The 27,404-nt window shown below is 30.2% G+C and overlaps 2 protein-coding genes across 4 annotated transcripts in view; one reads left to right on the top strand and one right to left on the bottom strand.

Annotated features, from left to right (window-relative positions):
- LOC145963545 (zwei Ig domain protein zig-8) overlaps positions 1–27,404 on the bottom strand; it is a 188,269-nt gene that overhangs the window by 120,971 nt on the left and 39,894 nt on the right. The gene's annotated exons all lie outside the window — the stretch shown is intronic.
- On the top strand, positions 46–2,749 carry LOC145963279 (uncharacterized). Of its 2 annotated transcripts, XR_014436111.1 has the most exons (5): positions 46–205; positions 370–538; positions 642–701; positions 1,186–1,321; positions 2,244–2,749. XR_014436111.1 is itself a non-coding variant. In XM_083085028.1 (4 exons), exons 2-4 carry the CDS (start codon positions 526–528, stop codon positions 2,497–2,499), a joined length of 405 nt encoding a protein of 134 aa, XP_082941154.1. In that variant the 5' UTR covers positions 46–205; positions 370–525; the 3' UTR covers positions 2,500–2,749. The 2 variants fall into 2 exon arrangements, 1 of the variants encoding a protein (XP_082941154.1); XM_083085028.1 differs by lacking the exon at positions 642–701.

Genomic DNA, 27,404 nt, shown 5'->3' with positions numbered 1-27,404 from the left:
TTGCGACTGTCCTCGGACATCACTGACACGCTAACTCGACACATGTTCACGTCTATGGGACGATAAAAATGAATTTTGTTGGAAATGGTTGAAGGGAAAGAATGGATAAGCCAGAGAAAGCTACAATCTTTTATAATCTGTTATCAAGTTGCCACCGAGAATACGTTACAAACAGACGAGACTAACAATAATTGAAGAAAAAGATGTAACTTTCGGAATAGATATTTTTATCAATAATACAAGTACTAGTGTCAATAGTTATACGAAATAAATGGATGTTTTATATTTTTGATGTGTATCTAAAACATTCGGTAAAACACAAAATTAAAGACAAAAATGAAGATTTGTCTTTGAATTTGTCAATTACAGAATTTCAACTTTTAAATGTGTATACAAAACTTGACAACTAATTCGATTTTTATGCCAAACTCGATACATATCTTCGCGAAATCAAGCGAGAAGATAGAGGAACAAACTCGAAACTTTGCTGCGGAAATCTTCTCATCCTGCGGTTGATTTCACGATATGGAAATGAAAGGTACCTTATCCTTCAACAAACTGAGATAGCTGTTTGATTTACAATATTTCTCACAATAAAATTTTTATTTTAATTCTCACAGTTTTATATTACCTTTTTTCAGAATAAATTCACCGTCGCCAAATGATTCGCTCTCATAAAACTCACAGAAATTATTATAATTGTAAGATAGATATACGTGTAATATTTCTGCGCTGAAATATCGTATTTTATAATGAAAATATGAAGAAAAATTTAATTCACTCTATTATGCCATTAAATTAATTTGGAGACAAAATATAATTTGCGTTATTTCACACATTATCTCCAACAAATCATCTCTAAATTAATTTAACCGATTGTTTTATCTGTTCTTCTATTTGACATTTTTAATTGCAAAAATTTTCTTGTCATCGTAATAATATCGCATGTGTATGTGTATGTACATCATTAAATGCATGTAGGATTTAAATTCTTCGCTATGACAGATTCGATTTTAAACAAAGAAATTAAAAGGCATTATGAAAGAATTATAATGTATCTACATTTTAATCTATGCTAAGACAAAATAGATAAGTAGTGCAGAGATAAGTAGCGCGATATTGCATGAAAGAGTTAAAGAATTTCATAGAAATCAGGAGAACAGTCATCTTTCTTTGATTCTTTAGAACAGTTTCCTGAGATAAGAAGTAACGTACCAACAGAAAGCATTTCCTTAATTATCCTCTTTCTGGATATGGTGCTAAAGAAAAGAAATAGGAAAGTATTGGAAAAGAGATCTCTGCAAAGAAACTCAACTTCAAGGTAGATAACCCCTTATCTATACTACTACGACTAATACAAAAAATAAAAGGCTTGAGGAGCAAATAAGGAGTGTTTTTTCGTACTATTAATATTAAAATAAAATATGCAAAGTACAAACAGTTTGTATTGTATACATTTTCTATTGCACCCTGAAAAGAATCCAGCCAAAAATTAAAACGTTTACATTTTTTTCTTTTATATTTTATTCTGTGTAATTCACGATTCGATAATTAACGTATTATTTTTGTGATCTTTAATTTATTAAAATCGTGATTCGTTTTAATTTATGTATAATTGAATATTGTACATACATTATTTGCTTCTGAAACCTTTTCATTTTTTAATTATTTTCATTGAAGCTTTTCGTTATATTTTACAACTAATATAATTTAAAAAAGATTGGCTTCACCTCATTTTCTTAATAAATGCATTGACTTAAAGGGCATGATAATGATTTAATCACAAAAATTGCACATGCCATAACTAGTTTGTCTAAATTTGATGGTAAAATAAATATCGAAATACCTATATATTTTTAATATATTTTAATTAAATTAATTTTTTAATAAAGTTCAAATCTTTTAACTTTGACATGATCTTTTATAAAATATGTGTACTATTATATAATGTGTACTATTCAAAAAATTTATTATGAGATATTTGTAAATAATTATTTGTGATTCTAGTATTCAATTATTTAATGAATTTGTGCAAAATCAGAAATAAATGGAGTTAATTTTGATATGCAAAATATTATATATAATATTATTTATAGATATTTTTCTATTTTTACAAAAGTATATTCTTAATTCTTCATATTTTAAAGTTCATTACGGGGAGTACATAATAAACTGAAATCCCGGAAGCGCGGTACGTCCAAAAATACAATGTATAAAAATTCTCTCTCTCCTTCTTTTTACAGATTTACGCTATCCTATTTAGAGGCACGTGACACGTTACATTTATATAACAAAACTGTCGTAGCCCTGTTACGTTTGGCTCGGTTACGTTTGTCCCGCGCACGAATGTTAAAGATCACGAAAACGAGAAAGAGCAAGGAAGTCTACGTGGATTGCGAGTTTATAGACGTCCATCCTGTACTCCCTACAGCCCTATCTTTCTCCGACCAATTCATCCCCTTTCTGCTCGACGCTCGGACTCGCAGAAAATCCCCTTAGCAAACACAAGCTGCCTTTCGCCTTTCAGAAAGAGACTTTCAAATTCTTCACCACGAAGAGAACAAGGTGAAGGACAATTCGACCGGTTACAAACCGTAGAAACTCGAATCGTAAATGGAATTGAACGAAGCATCAAATGTCCCACGCAAACGCGCTCATCTTATTATATATGTTTCGAACTTTGCACATTTTTCTTTTCATCGCCATTAATGTTGATAACGAATCCATCGAAGAGTTTTTTCTATTTAATAGTGCGCCATTGTATTGCTATTCATAATGCTTTAAATGCGTTTAATTGATGCTCTATCATATTATAAGACTCTAATAATGTAAGAAAGAGAATTATATAATGTAATTACAAGTATGTTACAAGTCTAAAAATCAATTACAAGTTTTTACAATTATTTTATATATTTTTTGACAACAGCACTAAAAATCATGCATTCATCATGATTTATATATATTTATATGTTTATAGTTGAAAAAAAATACAAAGAGATTATTTTAAAATAATTCCTTAAAGCTGTTCAGTATAAGAAGATTTAATAATACTTAAAAAGTATCGCTTCACAAAATTTTCGTTCCACAATATTACATATGTAAATCGATTTTGCATACCACTTGAATAAAAAAAGAAACTACAATCTTGAAATGAGAATTCCCTTTTCAAATACGATACGATATTGTAGGAGTATTCTTACTAATTATGCAGGTTGCTAAAATATCTCAACTCTTTTCTGCGTTTTGTTTTGCTCGCGAGCCAATCTCGTGTTTACCTTCTCTTTCACTTGCGCATTTTCTCGCCCGTTTAACCTCGCTTCTCTTTCTAGAAAACTATTCGAAATCGAGCTAGCAGAACGAATACTGGAATAGATTGAAATTAACCAAAAGTACTTGTCGCGTGTCAAAAGATCGTCGAAACTTTTTAAGAGCAGAAAGAGACACGGAAATAAGATAATGAGTAGGCTTATAAAAACCGCGTTATTACTATTATTTAATTTTCATTTTAGCAATATTGTTATAATTTCATAATAGTTTCATAGCAGTTTCAAAATCTTAATGATATCAAAAGTAAATTTTTAATTACGTTTACATTATCTCGAAGCAAATGCATTTAGTAATATATTACAAACTAAAAAAATATAATGAAATGTTTATTTTCCTTTTTTTCAAGGAATATAAATAAATATAAATTATGCAGATTTATAATAGCTTAATTTTATTCACAAAGCAATAAATACATTAGTGTGAAAATCTGAATATATATAGTTAAATGCGTTTCTTCTTTATCGCAAAGAATGGTTTACACAAGACAATTTAAGTAAACGACCATTGTATTTTATTAGTAAGTAACAAGCATTCGATATGGGTTATATATTTGAATTTGCATTGGACATTGCAGCAGAATTTTTAATCGATCAGCATTTTCCCTTCCCCACATCAATTCCGGCCAAAGGAGCATCTATATTCATCTTCGTCAGTGTCGTTGCATGAGATGCATGCTGCGCATATATACCATATATGTATGAATTTATGAATATTCGTCAATTCCAGATACGCGAGGCCGGCTATCGTTTCTAGCCAAATTTATACCGCTCGTCAAACTATTGCGACATGCGAAAATTCGTTGTCACAGATTACCATGAATCCTTAATATATTTTAACAATCTAAGATTCTTATAATAATTTTAATGCACATAAAAAATGCATTAAAAACGATATAAAAGTACAATTATTTTTCTCTCGCAACAATTTAAAAAAAATTAAATAATGTTTTTCTAGTTTAAAAAAAAATATAAATACTATCTTGCCTCACTCTTGAAATGAAATCGATTAAAAATTGTATCAAAAAAGAAAAGTTTGATAAACAAAATAACAGACAATTAATGCTAGACATATATATTTTGTCGCGGGACGTTAATTCCTGTGTTAAAACGAGAAAACTTTAAGTTGTTTTGTTAAAGACCGATGCGTATCCATTTTCCTCGAAAAAGACAATCTAGACTACGTTTCTATTGTATGCGTTTGCACTGTGTTTCACCTTTTTCTCACCACATAAATAACGCACAATTGTGTTCCTTTACACTTTATGTCTACGTAAAGTACTTCAGAGAGAAACCGCACCCATAAATTAATTGTAACGAAAATGTAAATTTCGTTCTCCTCAAACACAACGATGTTCTTGCATTAATTGTAAAATCAAAAACAATTTTAATTAACTTTAATTAATTGTTCTGGTAATATTTTCAGAAAAGATAAAATATCCGGTAAAATTACGCACAAATAATTTCACGAGATTCGTCAAATAAATGATTTTAATTATTTTGGCGCGATAATTACAGTAATCACGGGAGTTAGTTATGAATCCTAAATAAGCTCTCTGGATCGGTGACGTCCATTTTCGACGTTTACATTTGCAGGCGCATTTCGCATTTGCATTAGCTCAACATCGTTAGATAAATATTTCTCTTGAAATCCAAGCAAGTTCGAGTACCACAATCTATTTGTAGTCGCGAAAAAAAAAGCTTTTACATTCACACATTTTACACACAGAAACAAACGATTTCATCAACGAATTATTTTAATCTGATAAAAAAAAAGAACAGATTCTTTACAGATTTTTTACAGATTAATCAAAATCGTAAAATTGTACCATTCAAAACCAGAAATATGCTTCTTCTTCCTATTTTATATTAATACGTCTTATTTACATTCTTTTCCGATCAATCTCGAATTGGTAAAATTTTACAAAGGATTAAACAAGCCAAGATCTAGACACGTCTTTCTAGTGCCGAAAGCAAGCGCGCAAGCACTTCATACTTTCGAGGAGATAAAAGAGATTTATTTAGAACAGAATCCGAGAACGCGAGAGCGTGCTTGCTCACCAAAAGATCGGCGATAGATGCGCTTGATGAATGGAAATTGCTTTGCATATTTTTCCCTTCTCCTCATTCTCGCGCGAGTGCACGAGTCGCGTGCTACTAGTTTTACGATGTCGAGGAAGACGGAAAACTGAATCTTGTCGATCCCCCTCGCTCTTGCGAAGAAAATTCCAACCGCAACATATCAAAGCTTCTTTTCCTTTTCCTAACTTCCGAGGGGTTACAAGTTAATCCGATAACTCTATAAAATATAATTTCGTCATACGCAATAGAGAGAGCAAGAAGTTAAAAGTACTGGAGCATTATATGTACAGAATAAGTAAAACTAGGACTCTCGCGTCGTTAAAAGTCAAGTACGTTAATTGTAGGAAAATATTTATATTTATTACGATTTCTCCTACATATAAATCATTTAGATTTTAAATATTACAATTTTTTTAGATTTCAAATATTAAAATCTGTGTTTCTCTGTTATATAAAGTTTGCGTATGCTTTTGTTTTTGATACACCCTGGAATTCGTATTTCTGTCTCTCTTTTTTGAAAGAAGAAAAATTCGCAATTCTTGAAAAGCTCTCAGTTCTTATTTCTTTCTTCGCTTGCTCGTTCGATGGTGAAATTAAACGGAATAGCATAGAATCGAAGCGGCAAGGACGAGGCGTTGATAGCGAATTGAAACGCGTGCGCTCGATTCCGGATTATACGATTCACGTTATAGCTCATTCTCGATGGAAACGGCACGTTAAAGTACTGACGTAACCAATCGGCAAACAAAGTGGACAAAATCCAACGTAATAAGTATTTTTTAGAATTTTCCATTAAAAAGGTTTTGCCAATGTTATTACACGATAGTTAATAATGTAAAACATGAAATATGTATATTGACGAGCCATTTGTATCGATTTTAATTTAATAATGAAAATAGTGATATAAAATATTAAATAGGTCAGACTACATATAGTAGTCTTGTAATTAAAATGGCTAACTTTCCTTTTTATTTTATTGATTGTAATCTTTGATTTATGACAATTTTTTAATAAGCGCTTATTAAATCCTGTCTTTTTATAGATTGATGTTAATTAATTCATTTCCAGTTAATTGCAATAAAATATACACAATTAATAATTACTGTTTCTATTGTGAATAAAAAATGTAAAAGCATGCAATTATAAAAGTTTATTTTGATTTCAAGACAATTATATTTAAAGTATTAAAAATTTTTATCAAACATTTTTTAAAGAAAGAATTTGAATTCATCTTTTTATTAGAAATCATTTTGTGTGTTGTGTATGTGTGTATGTGAGATTGTAAACTTCGTAACAATTGCATGCTTTTTGGCGCGATTACAGTATGCAGAAACGGTAATATATGGAATAACAAAGATCGTTTTAAAACACGAATATCGCTGCAATAGTTTGGCATTGTCGACGTCCATAAATTGTCTTATGTAGGCGATTCTCTGACATTTCTATTTGATAAATAAGCCGTATTCTTCTGCGCGATCGTTTGTTTAAATTCAACTTGCAAAAATTCAAATTTTACAACTTATTTCCGTAGTATATAAATCAATGTACACGGACAGACAAATAAGTTTTATATTTCAAAAGTTTCGCGTTATTTTATTGCGACATGAATTAATAACTTTTTTATATAGAAAGTTCAATAAAATATACGATATATTGGCATTCATGGCCATAAAATATAATAAATAATTTACTTTCTAGTATATTTCGGAAATCACCCATATATGAAAATATATGAATAACTCCAATATTCCAAAATATCACGAAAAAATTAGCGCAAGTAGAATTTTTATAATTTTCATTTTTCTTATAATGTAACTAGAATCAAAAAGGAGAGTCCAACAAAGCTGCAATCTGCGCATATTTGCATAATTTGATAGAGAATCCGTTCTTTTTACCTTTTCCAGGAATAAAAATTGATATTCTTGGAAATTGATAAAATTGATAAAGTTTGCGCGCAAACATGCTCAAATATCGGCAAACTCGATTCCGCGAGTGCACAAAACGAGATCACGGAGTGCACGAATCGCGTGACACTGAGAACGAACGAAACCGTTAATTCGAATTACGAAAGCTCAAAACAGCAACTTTTAAGCTATCTTGAAAAGAACATTAGAGTTCTTGCTCCGCGCGCGTAACTATATCTTAATTGTTGCACGGAAAGAAGCCTGAGGCTCTTTCACCTCGTTAGAGTTGCAAATGGACCTGTCCGTAAAATTATGAATGCGGATTTCCAACAATAGAATCGTGCTCGTAATAACAGGGTTTACTTGACGACGACGGAATTTGGATAAAGATTACATTATACAGAGACTGATGAGAGACGAAGGGGATGACGAGGTGACGAAACCGAGAAAAAGATTGCGATCACAGCGACAAGAATGTTAGTCGTCTCGACAAATCGGTTGGAATGAGACTAACAGAGCGGATAATGCGCGCCAATCTTCTCGTTAAAGATTCGTAATCCGGCTTAGAGTTCTTTTCTTTTTAATTTCCCTTAATCTGCCCTTATACGCCGCCTCCTTTTTTTGACCCTGACTCGCCTCGAAGGATTACCTTCATTGAATGGCGAATGAAGTTGCTGTCCTCTTTCAAAAATGAAACTAGCATCTGGTGCTTTTGTGTAGACGTTCCAGATATCATAAATGATATTTCAGGTATTCATTATATAAATTTGTCTGCATAAAAATACAAATATATTTTTAAAACAATGAAAAAATCTTGTGGAAGTATTTTATGCATCATTCAACAAGTATAATATGTAATAAGTAAAAAATCAGAGGTCAACTCATACATTTTTATTACATTACATATTTCTCTCATAAAAATGAAATTTTATAGAGCATAAAGTTATTTCTTAATATTATTCAAATATATATACATACATATATATCATTCTAAATATATATTCCTTTCTTTGTGTGTGCTTCTATGTATTTATAATTTTTCCTAGAATTTACTATAAGAATTTGGATGGAAAGTCATATGATTTATTTTTCATACCTTCGATCAAAAATAAACCGAATTATCTTGTTAAAAGTTTCGAGAATTAATTTGAATATATCTTAATCTAAATTAATCTTTTTTAACGTTATAAGCTTTCTAACTTGGAGCATAACTAAAAATCACTCACACGTAAAGTACCTTTTATAGTATCCGATATAAAAAGCCCGGCGACTGACCTGCTTTCACTCGCTGAGCATTAAACGTTCCTATGTATAATACATACATGTCAATTTTCGAAAAATTGTCGTTGGAATAGTTTGTTACTCAATTGATGTAATGATCAGTTGATTTAATTTCCTACTTTTTCTGTTCTCAGCCAAAATGCGGTAAAAAATATCTATATATATTATCGAAAATGAATTCTCTTATATTCATTAAAGGAAATAAAATCATCGAAAAAAATCAACAAATTTACCGACAAAAAAATTATAATACATATTATAATTTGCTATTAAAATTCGAAAAGAAAAACATTATTCACCATATTTGTAAATTTATTATAAATATTTTCCTCATTAAATATTCTCACTTGTTTCGCAGACTTTTAAAATTTCAAAATCTATATAAGATTATTGTATAAAAGTATTTATAAATAATTGATATGTATTGTATTTATAAATAATTGATAGATATCATGCGAGGCAAAACTATAGAAAATATAATTTTAAAAAATGTTTCAAAAATTTATTATGTCATAACACAGAGAGAAACGAATTTTCGTAACAAAAAGGGCAACGGTTTCACATTGTGTCATATTTTGTAAAATGAGGCCAAAGCTTACGAAAAAATTTCAAAAACTAAAATTAGTCTTGATTGTTTCAATTTCTCTATGATACGCTATTAGCGTAACTATAAACGTGGCAAAAGCTTATGATAAGCATATATCATTTAATCGAATAAATGATTATTTTTGTAAGATAGATAATTGAGACAAGTCTAAGTAAAGAACGTTGCTTATTTAAACGTTGCTTTGTAAATTATTTCGAACTTATACAAGCCATCCGAATTTTATATCGATAATTTTGTTTTGTTATAAATACAAATTGCAATAGCACATCTCTAATATTAGAGAATTTATAATTTAATTAACTACAGTACTTCTTTTTAGAAAACTCGTTTCATTTAAAAAAAAAACGTATCATTCATTGAGCTATTTTATCAGCATTATATGATTTTTTAATATTTCTTTTTGCGACACACAAAGCAACTAGTACTGATGTCTTATTTACTTAATTATATTATGAACAAAAAGAAACTTAAAATTACATCAAGAATTAATAAAATAATATTAAATGAAATATTTTAAAAATTTTCTTGTTGAATTAATTTGATTTGTTTCCAAGTTAAATGCGTATCAATGTAGTAACAAATTTTTAGATTTAATTATATATATTTCTATGCATATATTTCTATATAAAACATTTATCTTTTGATAAAATGGTGTCCATAGAACTGAATTCAAACATCAAATACGTATAAAAGTCCTCAGTCTTTTCTAAATTCATCTTTGTCCTTTCAGTAGCTAAATGCGATTCGACGCCGGAGGGATTCTTTCGACATTACTAACTAATCCCAGATCTCTGATCGCCGAAGGGCTGTCAGAGAATTCCACGAGTGAAACTCAAAGAGCAAAGTGGAAATCCTTGCGCGTTGAAGAAAGCCTTGAGCGAAGCAATAAGAATAATGAGAAGGAAACGCGCAGAGGGACACTGTAATTTCCGTAATATAATGATGGATTATCTAAAATTAAAACTCTAAAAATTAATCTTAAAAAAAATGTTTAAAGATAATGTTATAGTTAATTACTATATGTTATAGTTAATTACTATAGCCAAAATATTAAAAAATCAAAGAATATCGATTTAAAATATTTTATTGACTTATATATTTGAAATATCGATAATTAAAAAATTTTTCTTCATTTTTCATATATTTAATAGATTTCCTTGATCTTTAACAATCAAATTATTAAAATTTTATAATATAATAAGTAATATAATTATAAATATAATTATAAATATTTTATAATATAATATAAGTTATATTATAATATAAGTTTTAAATAAGTATCAAATATAACATAAACTTATTAAATTAAAGACTTATTAAATTAAAGATAATTTGTTCCCGTTATTTATATGTACGATAAAGTCGTTAAAATTCGAGATCGTCACAAAATTCAAGAGTTTCAAATTTTGAAGAGGGAAATCTTGATCTTAAGAAAACTTTGTCGCTTAGCAATTCATTATTACGTCGCGATTAATACCTCACGAACAATGTCGTGATACGTTATCTAAATTTATTTCGATTATCTCTTTTAAATTTTAAGGGCATTAATATTTTTAATGTTATGCAAAATAATATTACAAAAAAATGCGCTAGTATGTTATCGAAAATTAAGTTGTCTTGATTTTTTTGTAAAAAAAATAAGAATAATGCAATGCAGTTAAAAGGAAGAGAAGCAGATTTGAAGCAAACTAAAGTTGATAATAATATTATACGTATAAATTGGTAATAAATTGTTGATATCATCTTCTGTGAGGTATTGTTATGATGTCATGTTCTTGCATTATGTTTCTCTCATGTCATCAGATCCAATTTGCTTTGCGACGTAGTTGCAACACGACGGAAAACCATCTCAAGGACCTGCCTTGCCTCTGGCACTTTTTTTCTTGTTCTTATTCACTCTCCATTTTCTCCTTCGTACAAACGGTCACACCCCCGGGATAAAGTGCATTTTTCTCTACATTTGACTCGACTTTTCTTCTTCGCGCACTTTACTTTTATGTTTGTACTGTTTTTTATTGAATAATATTTACTTGCTCGGATGTGCGATGAAATATGTGTATGATTGAAAGTACTATATAATCCACTGCCATTACGAATGAGCACTCTCGAATGAAAGAAAATCATGTACCGGATGTTCGTTTCAACAAGTTTTCTTGACCTCGACAACAGTGGATATTTTTGTGAAAACGAGAAAATAATAATTCTGCTTGAATTCTCAACGTTTACAACGTTATATCTGTGTTGCATTACAGTTATTATAACGCTCATAATACACTCCTTACAATATTGAATAGATGTTGAAAAGAAAAAGCGCCGCAAACTAAAAAAAAAAAGTTTTAAAAGTTTTATATATACGTACGGCACGTAAAAGTTTTCAGTGGTAGATAGAAAGGAAAAATAAATTCGACGAAATAAGCAATTTATTTCTTTATCATTACTGCAATATTGCACGGACGATAAATATATCTGTAATAACAAGTCGACATTACTTGCCGCATCGCGCACGATAAGTGCATCTTTTTTTTTCTCGTATAAACACTAATAAGAAAGGTCGCGTACATATTTTACCCGCAAAGCGCGTTACGAAATTTCGTTTCGTTCTCAACGATAAATTCCGGTTTCAGTTTTTGGTGTTAGTATGTTATGGCAGTTACATTACCACTGCACGTTCTATTTTCTCTCGTAACGTAGTAGCACTTTAAGTGACATTTAGCGATCGTAAATTAAAGTTCTAACGATTGGATCAGTCAATGATTAAAGAACTGTTACCGTTTGAGCGTTCGTCAATACAATTGATTAGTACTTTCCGGAACAGGCGGAATCGTTAGACGAATAATGAGATATCTAAGATTCACAATAGCGTCGAAGGCGATGTTTTTTTAGATGCAATCTCATCTAGAGATGATATCTCTCTACTATTTATTTTCATGAGATATTCATACCGCGCATGCATTCTCGCCTAGTGTAATGAGGACGGAAATTTAGGGATTGCGGTAGTGCGGCCCGTTGGATTTTATGCTAAACGTGTTCGACGAAGCGCATTCAATTAACTCTTTGATGAGAAATTCGACGATGTAAACGCGATCACAATTCCGGCTATTCTTCACATTGAATCTGGATGTGAAGAAATTATAAAATGCATTGAAAGGAAAAATTAAGAAAAATAAAAACCAAGCACAAAATTATTTTTGAAGCAATTAATGGGAAATTTCGATTGCTCAACCATGTCTATAAAATTCAATATAAGCTAAGCTTTTATTTGAAGATCCGAAAGCAGCAACGTAATAAAAATACTTCAAATTTTAACATATAATTTGCCGTTATTCGTATTGTTATCATTTATAATCTTCATTTCAAATAATTTCATCCGTATATACATTACTATATATGAGCATTATACAGCTTTATGTACTACAATAATTGAAACACCGATCAGAAAGCAAAATTATTGTATGATAATTCACATTACTGTACGTTAATAGCAAAATTATATTAGTAACAATGTCATGAAAGCGATTGTTAAGATAATATTCAAAACGTAGTCAGAATTATATCGCTAGTAATTAATACAGTCGAACACGTTCAAATAACATAACAATTTAGTACTTTGATTGATTTTGTGACCTAATACCTAATATATACCAAATTTCATGTATTGTAATGAGTAATCCAAGTTTCAATCAAGAATCAGGATTTCCAATACAGTATGTTATTAATCAACTTTCGTATCCACAATGTTTTTTAAATGTATTACATATTTAGTGCTGATAAAATTAAAATATTATTAAAAATCTCGAAATAAAAATATTCACACATTATATAATTATCATATAAAAAGAATATCAATTAAATAATAATAAAATGCAAAAATGAATATATTAATTATAATTAGAAACATTATTTCTTTCGAACGTTATTTTTTTTTAAATTCTTCAATAAAATGAGTATAATAATACATCCACTTGGTTTGACTATTATGAGAGAGGTAACATTGCCAAACGCGAACAGAAGCAGGAGTAAATGCAAAAGGGGTTCGGCAACCATCCAAACTGCCAATCTTAGCTTTCACCCTCTTTCTCCCTTCGTTTACTCTTTGCTTTACGACTGTTAGAATAAACGTGACGGGGCTAGCTTAATTCTTATTTATCGCGGCGCATTTATCGCACCCTAAGCATCTCTCTCTCTCTCTCTCTCTCTCTCTCTCTCTTTCCTGTCTCTTATTAAAGTACGGCGGTGTCGGAAATCGCATCGGAATCCGTTGCGCAAAGCCGACCGGGTATGGCATCCTTCCTCTAGGACGAATCAGCTGACACGGAAAGCCCGAGAAAATAAAGAAAATGAGACAACCAGACAGGGACGGATGAGAATTTTTCTACGAAATTTTTATGATTTTCCCTGAAGTTTCTATAAAGATCCGTTACTTCAATTAACTAGTACATCAATAACTTAATAGCATTCAATAGACGCCATGTGTTAAATATAAAAGTTAAACCTTTATAAAGAATGTAACGCGAGTCTTTTATTACTTTATTTTAAAGATCCAAGTCCCACATCTAAATGTCTTTTCTCTTCGATTCTCTTTGATTTTTACAAATGGTATCTATGAAATCGAATGAGGTTAAAAGGATTAAGTAGCGTCAGTCATCATACAGATGCGCCCCTGTAAAGAGGAGAGAAGAGAGAACGACTTTTGGAGGGATTTGATGTTCCAGGCGGCTAGATACCCATGTTGAGAATCGCGTCTAGTGAGGTATGTACCTAGCGTACTGGAAAGGCGAGTTCATAGAGAGCAAGGCAGAGTTCCAAAGATATATTGCTGGCTCAACAACCTTCTAACAATAATCTATACCTAACTTCCTCACCGTCCTCTATCCAACCTTTACCCTCCCTGCTTCGACATAGCTTGTTTCTCACTTCGTCTGTCTCTCTCTTTATCTCTCGTCCTTCTGCTAGCTGTTGAACGAAGCGACGTGTCTCCTAGTGCTCTTCGGTTCTTCCACAGGGTGACCTGTTTTTCTTGCTCCGATGTGATATTTCACAAAGTGACAAAGATATGAATACTTTGTAGGAATGAAAGTCGGATAGAGTTTCGTGGCGGAATCAATTAAATTTTCAAGAATGATCTTCGAGATCATTTTGATTTCTTTGCGTGTCACATTGTGTGTATGCATGCGTGAAATTATTTTATTAAATATGTGTAAAAACTATATTTTCAGAGAGAAATATGTATAAAATGTATGTATAAAAATTATTGTGATGATTTATAACTATAAATTTAGGATTTATAACTATAAATGTTATTCATTTACTAATTTACTTCGCTAAAATTTTCAGAGATATATAGCAGTTTCAATAATTTTCGGCATAAGAACTGATACCGCCTCTTCAAGCACTACTTAATTTTCGTTAAGAACACATTAACACACACACCCATACACGTATACTTTGCTTCATACAAGCCTTAAAACTATTTAACTTTCATTTAAGCTAAATGTTAACCTCTTTCTATGCGCGCGCCTGAAGATAAATACAGATAGATAATTTCCGTGGTGGAAATGAAACGCGAACACCTCGTATATAGGTATACCGTTTCAGGATGGCCTCGAAGTTAAACTCTCCAACGAACCGCTCGTAATTTCACTTGCGCCACCCTATCCACGGAAACGTTTAATGTTACGTAGCTGGCAGGACTTCCTTACTATTTGTCCACGAGCGTATCCTCTACTGCCAACAATATGACACAGTACCTCTGACAATAGTTTCACGTTTGAAGACTGTCCTGCGATCGCGTGAGTGCTCATTAACCTGAGCATAAATCTAACTTCTGCAAATTGCAACTAGTCTTAGATATCGATTTACCAAATTATCGAACAATATAACAGACATATTTATGAGCAGAATATACTATGATGTAAAAATATAATGAGATCTTACGTAACATTTAAATAGAAAAGAGTTAAATATTATAATACTGTGAACATATATTATGTATATAAAGCATAGCCTTATTAAATATTATTCCATAATATTATTTCATTTGTATAAAAAATGTTATTGTTGCACATAAGATTTACATCTAATTTAGAAAGAGCTTATTTTTTGATAAAGTAGAGATAATCCTGTTTTTTCGTATTTAATTGAACAGTAATTTAATAATTACTAATTTAATTGAACATTACTTTCTTTCGCAGAACTTTTTGATACATTAAGCATGTTAGCTAATTTTAAAATTAAAAAAATTTAAGATTTATCTATGTGTGTAATTTATATAAGATTAATTAATAAACTTTAATAAGATTAAATAATAAATAAATTGTTCTTGTGCCTATAAAAATTAATTTCTAATATTTAGTAAATTCATAATTATGTATCTTTAAGTTTAAATTTGCGCAAGAGAAAGTAAAGGAGAATCTATTAAAATTCATGAAATCGCGAGTTATGAAATATCCTGTCTTCGTTCTTAAGAATCAAATGTATTAAAAATTTTAAAAGACGTAGTCATAAATCAAAGTCACAAGCAAAAAATCAACCCAAATAGACAACTATGACAGTCGCCAACATTTTTAATCTCTACGCCGGTGCTTGATTCCCGTCTCGTTGTCTGCGGAAGGACACTTTTCCCGGATTTTTGTCGTCTGAGCATATCGGTTGGCGTCGTGTGAGGATGCTCGTTCTTCTAAGGATTCGTCAGCGGCGGTTGCCAGAATCACGAGTGGGAAGATCTCCCGAAAATTCGAGTGTCGTCGAGCAAACTCAACGTCTTGCCATGCTTCGTTCTCGAAGAGTTGTTCTCGGCAAGGATACAAGAGGAAACGAAAGACAGAAACGGGGGAAGGATGTTCTTGTAAAACGAGCGTGTCAAGCAATGCCGAAGAGCTCCCATATAAGAGCACAGTTTCCGTAGAGAAATCCGGTCGCACTTATGTCATTTGCGGAGAGAAATTTCAAGCGGAAATGTTTGTACGCGTCGAGACATGTGTTCGATCCCCGTTCTGCACAATATATAGTCTCACTGTGTATCCAACCCCGAAAAAGGTCCCAGCAGCCACATCACGAGAGATCATACACGTGCAATGATTTTATGATACGCTTGCGCACTCAAAATATGATTATATAGGAAAACATAGGAAAAGCCATAAAGTGTCGATCCTCCAACATTATTTTTACATTAAAAGAGAAGCTTTGTGTGTGTGTGTATATATATATATATATATATATATATATTATTATTATTATTATTATTATTAAAAAAGAGATTTGTAAAAAAAATTTCGCAAAAATTTTCAATATGTCCGTCTCTTTTGCTCTCAAACTTTATATATATGCGATATGTGTATTTCTTATACACATACAACGTGAGAATTGTGTGTGATTATTACTTTCTTTTTGAAATCTTTTTATTCATTCGATTTAGTACATAAGTGTGCGATGCATAAAAATTCCCATGACGGTTTCCCGAAATAAACGCGCTTTATCGAGCGCCCGATAACGCGAATTAAAATCGTTAGGCCACTGCCGTTAAAACAACAACCCTTCGCATGACGCTGGGGCGATAGACCGATGCGACGGGACAAAAAAAGAGTCGTTTCGTCGAGTGGTGCGTTTTACGCGCAACGACATGTCTCGGGAAAAACGCTTATAACGCGTCCGCGTAATTGAGTGTAACGCGACCGATTAAATTTTACGCATACGTGTATATATGTGCGTACTGTTTACGATATGCACGCACGCGATCGCGCCTTTTCGTCTCTCGTACATGCACAAAATTCACTTCACACATACACATTACGAATCATTACGATGGTAATGTTACTATAATGCTCGTAACAGTCGGAAATAGGAAGAGCCGTCGTGCACTGCAATTAAATTTGCACCGCAACCGCAACCGGGAATTTTGTCTCAGACTACTCGAGACCCGCAATACGATCGAAACATTTGCACACATCAATTTGACACTAATAATTGTGGTAAAGTACCATAACTACTTAATTTGCGGTTTCTTAATTTTTCATTTCAATGACACGTAAAATTGAAACAATTGAAATATATAAAAGAGAAAATATTATTCAAAATAGAAAAATAATATTTAGAGATGTTTTTTTTATTGGATCATAAACAATATAAAAAATAGTTTATTGATATGTGTTAATTAAAAAATCTACAATTTAAAATAAAAAAAATATTTCAAATATTTATTTCTCGTTAAAGACTATATATAAGTAATCAACTGAAATATATATATAATTATTTCTCTTATTATTATAAAAATAAAAATTTTAAATATGATATAAAATAAGAATATCTATATTTCATTCAAAATTATTATATTTTAATTAATAATAACAAGTATTGAGTTTTCTATATAAATTTGTTATTTGTACATTTATTATTTTCACAGAAAATATATATTTTTAAATAATATTTTACTTGAACAAGACACTCTGTGTTTAAATGATTATTTTTCATAATTTGTATTAATGTACATGATATGCTTATCAGTGTACAATACAATATATAATATGCTATGTACATAAAACATTTCCTGGAATGTATTTCCTGAAATACATGTATGATTTGTATGTGAAATATAATTTTTATATTACTGTATATTGCAAGAGACACATAAATATATTTATTCTGATGTAAATCGCGTTATTCTGGCCGATAATTTCGTGCGATAAATAGACTCGCTTACTGCTGCAATCGTTGCTTATATATGTTTCATCGTGCGCTACTCTTTCCCTCAGATACATTTCTCAAATAAACTTCGTTCAGATACATTCTCTTTAAAACTTGCATCGGAAACTTATCCGCCGTGAAAGGTAGTAACGTGCTCTGTCTTTCTCTCTCTCTTTCTTATTGAATTTGCAGATCGCGCAAATGCACACAGTATACTCTGCTCTTTCCTCCGTACGTAATTATACATAAACATACGCATATGAGGTAAAGGAGTTTCTCTCAAAGACCAATAATTGAAAATTTGCAATTCTAACACAATACGATGTACCATTACTGATACATCATATTGATCTTTGTACTCGCGATACATTAATATTGCATATATGTAACGGCTGGTATGGATTATTGAATCTATGATGACTATTGCATATAGGAGACAGCCTTAGGGTAGATTCATTTTCTTACGAATGGCTGTATTACGATATTCTCTCTATCTCTCTCTCTCTTTCTCATGTATGAAAATATGCTATATTCTCGTGGCTTTTATTATTATAATTCCATTGTCTATACTAATGTATCATTTTTTCTTTGATATTTAATTAATAAAACCTTCTCTCTGCCTTTTTCTCCTTATATAGATCAAAGTATATACAAAGAAGAATAAAATGCAATATTTCGATTTTAATTGCTTGATAACATGACAGGAGAAGTTTTTTTCCGACAGAAAACTGCTTTTATTACACAGTAAAAATTATTGATAAAATTACATTTGTAAAAGAAAGCTTGGTCCCTACATCAATCAAATTTATTTGTTTACTTATTAAAATCACAATGCCCTCAAATAGCAAAACTAATGTGCTATTTGTGGGCAACAAATTAATATCTGATTAATTACTCATTCATATATTTAAAAACCGACAAACATGATGTTTTCAAAATCGATTTCTAGATATTCTTTTTCTTCCAATTTTTTTCTCAAGAATTGGTAATCTTTTTATTTGAAAAGACAGTATAATTTTGGTTGAAGAGAACCCGAGAACTCGATAATTTATATGAAAATTTAAAATAAAAATGCAGTAATTTTATCAGCACCTTTTATAACAGCACTATTTTTGATAAAAGAAGTTACAGCTTATTTTCTCCCTAGATTTTTCTGTTTTAGATGATAGAGTTGCATTGCAACGTATGCGCAGTGTAAGTTACATCGCGTCACATATATGTTGCATATGCATATTGCGTATCTGTGGTTTCATGCATATAATAACAGATGCATTTCATACATACATATAGACTGGACGATGAACATGTGTAACAATAGAACACATATTCTTCGGGGGAGAATTGCTTATACACAAGCGGTGTATCCTTCTTTTCGTTCTCGCTCTCTTTTTTCCATTTCTCACATCGCTAGCTTATTACCTCAATCTTGTACCATACATATATCATCTGATGACAAAAATGAAAGTTATTAGCATTCATTAGGTTTTCCTCGTTTATTAAAACATCTTTATAAAATTTCTTTTCCGATTTTTTTAATAAAGAAAACAATGTGACATTTATTTAGAAAAATCTCAACGAAAATTTTTTTTTTCTTCATACAATTTTTATTTGTAATTTTCTTTTTCTTTTCCATTTTCATATATTCTTTTGACAATAAATACGAATTTGTTAAGAAATGTAGAAAATTTAATGTTAAAATTCCCTCTATAACTTTCATTGTTAAGAACTTTCATTGTTTAGGTTGCAGCAACATTATTCTAGATTTAAACGAAACTTAAATAGTCTATATTTCTGTCTAAATAAAAACAGACACATAAGTCTTACTTAAAGTAAAAATAAGGTTGGTGCCTTAGACAATCTTAAATGATAAAAATAATAACTATATAAGAACTCTGCGATTAAGTATTTAATATAATTTTTTGTTTATGTTGATCATATATTACAATGCATAATAATTAAAACTTATTTATCATAGTTGTACTGCATCTTAAAGTTTGAAATATATGCGAAAGAGGTATAATAACAAAATATTGTAAACTTCAAGCTTACTTTGAATACGCTATGTTTTCTCTAAATATGTATATATACATATATAATAACGCATACAAATTATATTATATTATATTTATATATATAGAAAATATAATCTCTCTCTCTCTCTCTCATGTATAGAAATAAAATATAATATTTTTAGCTTTACAAAAAGTTATAATACATATTAACTTTTTACATAATTAAATATATAGAAAAATATAATATATAGATTTAGTCATAAAAATAAGAGTCATAAGAAAAGTAGAGACTTTATGAAATGACTTCTGTTATATATTTATTTTTTCTTATATTTAAATGTCATCACAATAGTAACAAAAGTACAAAGTTTTATTGTTTTTAGTAATCATTACATAGTAATAAATTCGTTGATAATAAGTAATAAGTAAATATATGGAAGTCGCAAAATTAAAATTAAAATTATTTAAAAGAGAGAGCGGGAAGATAAAATCGAATATATATATATATATATATATATATATATATATATATATATATATATATATATATATTTCATATAAATTATTTTCATGGAATATTTTTGTATAAATAGTATTTTTGTTTAATAGAATATAAATATCAACGCTTTGAAAATTTTGAAATTCTAATTTTGAATATAATCTAACAGAAGAAAGGAAGATACTTCCGCCATTCGGAAATATTTCTCGAAGTAAAGTAGAAAGTTTGAGATTTTATTAAGAAATCTCTCATGTCATGATATTGCATCAAGCATTGCTATATTGGAAATATTGTTTTGTGAATATGATCCATATCTCGCGAGCTTCAATTGCTTCAATTCGTCCATTTTCTCTTAACGTAGCAATACGATACGACAAACGGAGGAAATGGTCGACAAATGGTATTAATAAATTGACCGGAATAAATCGAGAGTATGTAACAAACAGAGAATATACGTCACAAGTGGTATATTCGAACGATAAAAACTTGTCAATATGTGAATTGATCGCGCTGAATCGTTACACAGGCATTCCATGAAACTTATAACAGTTATAAAAGCAACGATATTAAAATAGACTCAGATTAAATCATTTGGCGGGAGTCGCTAAAATTTCTCTATTCTTGTCTTGACTTATATATATATATATATATATATATATATATATATATATATATTTATTTATTTATTTATTTATGATTGAATCTATTATATTTTACTATATATATTTATTTATTTTACTATATATATCATTTTTAATAAATTGACATTAAAATAATTTCAATCTCGTAATTTTCATGTAATTCTTAGTACTTTTTTCTTTCTATGTTCATATTAGTCATATTATTTATTTAACTTATTTATAACTTATTTATTTATTTCTTTGACTTTATGTTCAGTTTATATTTAGATCATTTTTAATAAATTAACATTCCAATCTCATAATTTCATGTTTAATTTAGTACTTTTTCTTTCTTTGTTCATATTAATTACATTATTTATTTAACTTATTTTACTTTTGTCCTTTGTTTTTACGTAGGCATCGTCAAGATAATGAGATACCGAGACATTTATTATCGCTTTAAACAGCAACCTTTGTAACAGACTCCGATATAAAACACATTGTTATTATATTACCTTTTATTATATACTTTCGCGCTGAAGATGACCCAAAAATAGGGTCGAAACGTTCGCTATCCTCTCTTTGTATGCTTTAATATCAATATTTATTTGATTGTAATATAAATAAATGTGTTATAACATCGACACTAGACTCGTATTGCCATTATAACTGTTTTGTTAATTTTATATTTCGAGTCTTATATTTATTAATTTTTATATATATTTTACTTTTATATATTTTTCTATATATTTAACTTTTATATATATTTTTTTTAATTATTAATCTATTCTATACGTGAACTATGATCTTAATTTTATATTGAAAAAAATTATCATTGATTGATAAGCAATTATATAATAAATCTTATATATAATACTATATGTATAAAATTCTATAAATATATAAGAATGTTAACTGATACTTCCGAACTACGCTTAACAAATTAAAATTCAAATTAAAAAGTGCTATTTACGATATAAAATTTAATTGTAAAACTGATAGTAATATAAAAATGAAATATAAGAATGACTGGAATTTGATTTCGAAACTTTATTATTATCATATCAATGAATTTATTCAGCAGTCGTAATGTAAGGAGAGGAAATTTGATCTGATAACATTGATAACATTCATGATATCATACGAAGTGTCTATCTAACGCCAATATTAATATTGTAAATATGTGCTAAACGAAAAATAAAGCCAATTTAACGAGACATGACATCTCGTTAAATGTATTAATTACAATCGATCAGTAACGTACAATATATTTCAGTATACAGTGTCAGGTGCATATACGCGTAATTGATAACATTAAATTTACAATCAATATAAAATTTTAATGAAAATAATACGAAGAAACTGTAAAATTTGCTCACTTGTGCAATAACACAAATAATTTGTCCATCATCGAATATTAATTCAAATATTGCATGAAAAATACATCGATGTTTATATGTTTAGGCATTCGTAAGAATCGATGTTTATTTTCTCATCTAGTAAATTACAAGAATTAAGTTATTTGCAATATCTCCAGAGCATAATTCTACAAACTTGCTGCTGCAAATATTTCATTTCATTATTGATTACGTATTATTGAGCACATTTGTTTTTGTGTTGCGTTCATCTTTGATATGATATTTTCTTCCTATTTTCATCTTTATGCATGAAGAATATAACGAAGGAACGTAGAGCAGATTCGCTAATTCGTTTCTAGTGCACCGAGGTAAATTAATATCCGTCCTTCACCATTACGTCCATTTATCTCGCTCTTTTATGTCGCTTCTCATTACAGTGGCTTGCGATGGTTATATGAATTAGCATGCCGAAAGCCTTTATGCGTGAAAGTGCTAATTTTTCGCGTTTGTTCATTTCCACGATCTTTCACTCGGAGACTCATATCTCGCTCTAAAATGTTCTACAATGTTTAAAATTTAGCAAGGAAAGCTTTGCATTGAAGATATTTCGTATAAGCATCTTCGTATTTTTTCTTTCGTATAAGTATCTAAAACGAGAACGTTGAACCTTTTTTTATATCTAGTATACACGGCAATTTCAATAACATCGGTACATGTATTTCTTTTCCTCGTTTTCTTCTTTTTTTGGATAGATATTTTGCGCCAACGCAACGTGCGCACTTCAGTTTAAATCCAGCTAGATCACAATTGTTATCGATACAAATTCAGCGGCGCGCCAATCGTTTTTAATAAAAATCGACTTGTATCCCCAACATAGAGCAAAAAAAATGAAAGTACACGCAATTTATATGAGTGCAATACAACACACATTGACTCTACGCTTTAATGTCAATTGCGTATTCTCAACACGTTGATCGGAAGTGGTCCTATCTGATCTAAACCAGGTCACAATCAATCACTTATATGTTTGATTTAGTGCACCACTCATAATATTTATTGTAACTCGTGTAAAACCTGACGCGAAACCTTCTTTGTTATCATCAATTTTAAAATGGCAATGACGAGAATAAATTAAAAATAATTAAACGCGCGATATTCTTATGTAATAATAAAAAACTGATAATAATAAAACGTAGCATTCATAAATAAAAATTTTAAATTTTGAAAAACTATCTTAATTTTAAAGGAAAATTTGACGCTAGAGCTTATTGATTTGTCAAAATAAATAAATAAAAAAAAACAAAACAATTTGAATATAAATCAAACTTAATAAAACTCTTTACTAATTAATATATATTTATTAAACTTTATTATTTTTTTGTGTTAATTATTATATATATTGCAATATTTTAATATTTTATTTTTCTTTATGCAGCATAAAACGTCTTAACATCTTAACTGCAATCGCCCTTAGCGATATCTCTGCGCCAGTTATCTGTTGCATGAATATATAACTTTTAGTATCGCCATACTTAGAGATGCCTGGGCTGATGTTATTACGCCTATCGAGTAATCCCGTACTGAACACGATAGCATAACCGTTGCTGCAGGGGCAAAGGAGAAAAACTCTCTTCATAAAAGTCTCATGGCGAGATGGAGGGAGCCAAAGTAGTGCTCCTTGCACGCGAAAGTGGGAGAGCCGGAGAAGCAGTCGCCGGCGGAATGCAATTTGTATTAATTTCAACGGAATTAGGAGTTACGCCTTGGGCCGCAATTAAAATTTGCATAAACAAATTTTACTCGTCGGTTTAAGCTGAGGAAAGATGGGAAAGACGTTTCCCTATTTTCCAGCTTTCTCTTTCTATCTCTCTCTCCCGCTTTCTTCCGGTCATCCCTCTTTTTCAGTTAGACACATTTCCGCCTATATCTCTGTTTCGTCGTTTTTCTTCTGCCATCATATCGTGAATGTACGGTGCATCTCCCGTCAAATGAAAATCGGCTAATTGTTTCCCCACTGTATTCTGCTTGATCTTTTCGCGTGGGCAAAATTCTGAGCTTTATCTATATTTTTTTACAGCGATACTCCTATTTATCGCCGTAAAATAAAGCCTATTTATTTGAGTTCATACAAAGTAAAAATATAAATCATGCAATTTTTAAGAATTAATTTAACAATTTATTTCTACGATAACAAAAATTTTATCTGTTAAATATCAAGAGAGAAAGTTATATTTCAGGTTCAAAAATTTTCTATTTTATTTATATTCAAAAAATGATTTTATGTATGATAAATAGAAATAAGTGATAAAAAACGGAGTTTCCAATTTTATTAAATAATGTAAATATGCATTTATTCTAGCCAATGGCTGGAAATCCCACCTTTTTCCTATTATACATTTTCTACTACAATTTTTTTGTCATATTCTCGCATATTTTCTCATGTCTTTTATTCCTATTCTATGTAAATTTTTTTCCATTTGTTTTTTTACTTTCTTTTCTCTTTTCCATTCTCTATTTTATTCCTGATATTTTTTTTTAATTTTTCCATCTCACAACTCTTTCATTCTTGAATTTAATGCAGAGTCCAAAATACACTTCTTTACTTGTCAAACTTTGCGACTTCTCTCTCTCTCTCTCTCTCTTATTTTCTCTTTTTTTTCTAGTCCTCTCGGTTACTTTCCTCTAACAATGCAATCCTTTTATATCTACTAATATAATAATAAAGAGTCTACTAATATAACGATAAAAAGTCGAAAATAAAGAGCTCGTCAACGCTGTTAAAGAATCTTGGTAGGTTGAGAGGAGGAATTGCAGCCTATACATTAGCTTTGACAAGTCCGGGTGTGCCTACCGGATGCCCGAGGCAAGGAGAGACGAGAAAAGAATAAAGTGATGCGAGGAAGCGTGAATCCAAAAAGTGGATGCGCGGAATTAGTGTGAAGGACGAGTGGAGAGGAGAGAGTAAAAGTGTGTCCCGAGATAAAAGGGGCGCTTTATAACAAGCAGCACTTAGGGAACTCAACGAGCGTAATGCAGTATCGTCTCTCACAGTACGTTTAATTAGGTGCAGAAATATTCTACATTAAAAAATTAAGAAGGCGCCACCGCCGAGATTCTCTTCTAACATCACTGAGATTTCCTTCTTCTACGGATAATGAGACAAAGAATCTTTTTTTTCTTTGGCAAGCCGGAAATTCCATTTCCTCAAGGAAACTGTATGTATAAGACTTTTACAAAACTGCAATTTGCATAAATAAAATAATTTTTAAATAATTTTTGCTTTATCATATTAAAGTCATGTACACAAAAAATATAGTTGGATCGCATTGCAACGATGGAAATTAATATGTATATAAAAATAAAAAATTAACGTTATAAAAAAACAAAATATTGAATAACAGACTCTAACGCGTTATTTGTATATTCATATCGAATAAATTTAAAAATACTTTTAGCTTAAAAAACAATCTAAATAAAATACATTGTAAACAATAATATAAAAAAGAAAAGTTATGAAGGATCATCAATTTCTATTTCTATTTATTTGTGTCGGTTTAATCTATCTCTCTTCTTGTGCAATAACAGTAAACCTATTATTTAACGATAAATTCATGCCATCGGCAACGGTTGACTCTGCATCTTTTTAATCACACTATCTTTACACAAAACTCGCGTTCTTCTTAAAAAGCGTAATTTGTCGATTTTCACTGTCCATCGAGACGCAGAAGTTTACGGAGTACGTTTATGCCGTTCCTATCACAGCAATTAAGGCCGTAATCCGATAAAATTCGCCTGTTGGGTCGATGAAGAGGCTAGGCGAGGATGCCCCAGTTTCCGAACCAACGAGCGTCTGATAATGAATTTAGTCCCGTCCCGTGGAAGCGCCGTGGGTTAAAAGGGTTCAAACGACTCGAAGACCATCAGCGCTTCCGTCAGCGAAACACCAACTCAACACAAGAGTATGTTATAATAAAAGGATTACATCGCGCGGCAACTAGCAGAATCTTTCTTGTAAAAACATTTTTTTCCTTGCAAAAACGAAAAAAAAAAGAATTAGTTTTTCTATTAAAAGTTAGCGTATGGCGTAATGCTAAAACGAAGTTAATTTTGCAGAGAAGGTTTTAGAACTATACTGTAAATATTTAGAAAGATAATAAAGCATGGAATGAGGAACAAATCTGTGTTAAAAAGTTCCACTTTTCTTTTATGTAAACTATCTTTTCTTATTGTAAAACGATTCTTTCACGGTTGCAATTTAATTTTTTAATACACTATTACCACGTAACAATAATGATAACGATCTAAACACATATAGTATATATGCCAGTATATATATGCATTAAATAATTGTACGAGAAGTTAACCAGTAAATAAGAATGGTTTTTTTCATTTCGGGCTTTCTATAATTCACGAATGTATCCGCGCGAAGTTTCACGTGTAAATACGATAGATATGCCTGCAACGTTCATTGCATATTTACTTTATCCCGAAGGACTTCTAAAGTACAGTAGTCATTTTTGAAACGCAAAATCTTTACAGCGCGAAAGTGTGTCGGATAGCTTCCCCTTGCGTTAGCAGGGAAACAAGGGAGTTCCATTTCCTGTGTTTATTTCCGTCTCTTACTCTCCCGAGCAGCACGCTGGAATGTCTTTACATATGTAATTTTATGCCGTACCGCTATTTTCATTTTCTTTTACGGAATCTGCCAAACTATCCGTAAAAACAAGCAGAAAATTTCAATTTGAAGATGAAAATTTAACTAATTTGAACATATGTGTGTGAGAAATATTGTAACGAGTTACAATACGGTTCAAAAATTATCGTGTAATCATTTAGATTCTTATCAATAATATGTAAAAATTTATTTATGTATTATGAATCATATTATACATGAATCGTATTAGACATCAGTAAAAATTAACACTACTATAAATAAGATTGTCTCAAATGAAATCAATTAATTTTACTTTAAAAAATATCGAATACGAAATTAAAGTTTTAAACAATAACTTTTTCTGTCGAGTATAATTCGGCGAAAA

This window comes from Camponotus vicinus, unplaced genomic scaffold (assembly GCF_025532165.1).
Source record: "Camponotus vicinus isolate PSW18456_S1 unplaced genomic scaffold, iyCamVici1.0 SCAF_12, whole genome shotgun sequence".
In the NCBI taxonomy this organism is placed as follows: domain Eukaryota; kingdom Metazoa; phylum Arthropoda; class Insecta; order Hymenoptera; family Formicidae; genus Camponotus; species Camponotus vicinus.
The sequence above is the reverse complement of the archived record's forward strand: the minus strand, read 5'-3'. Positions and strand labels throughout refer to the sequence as shown.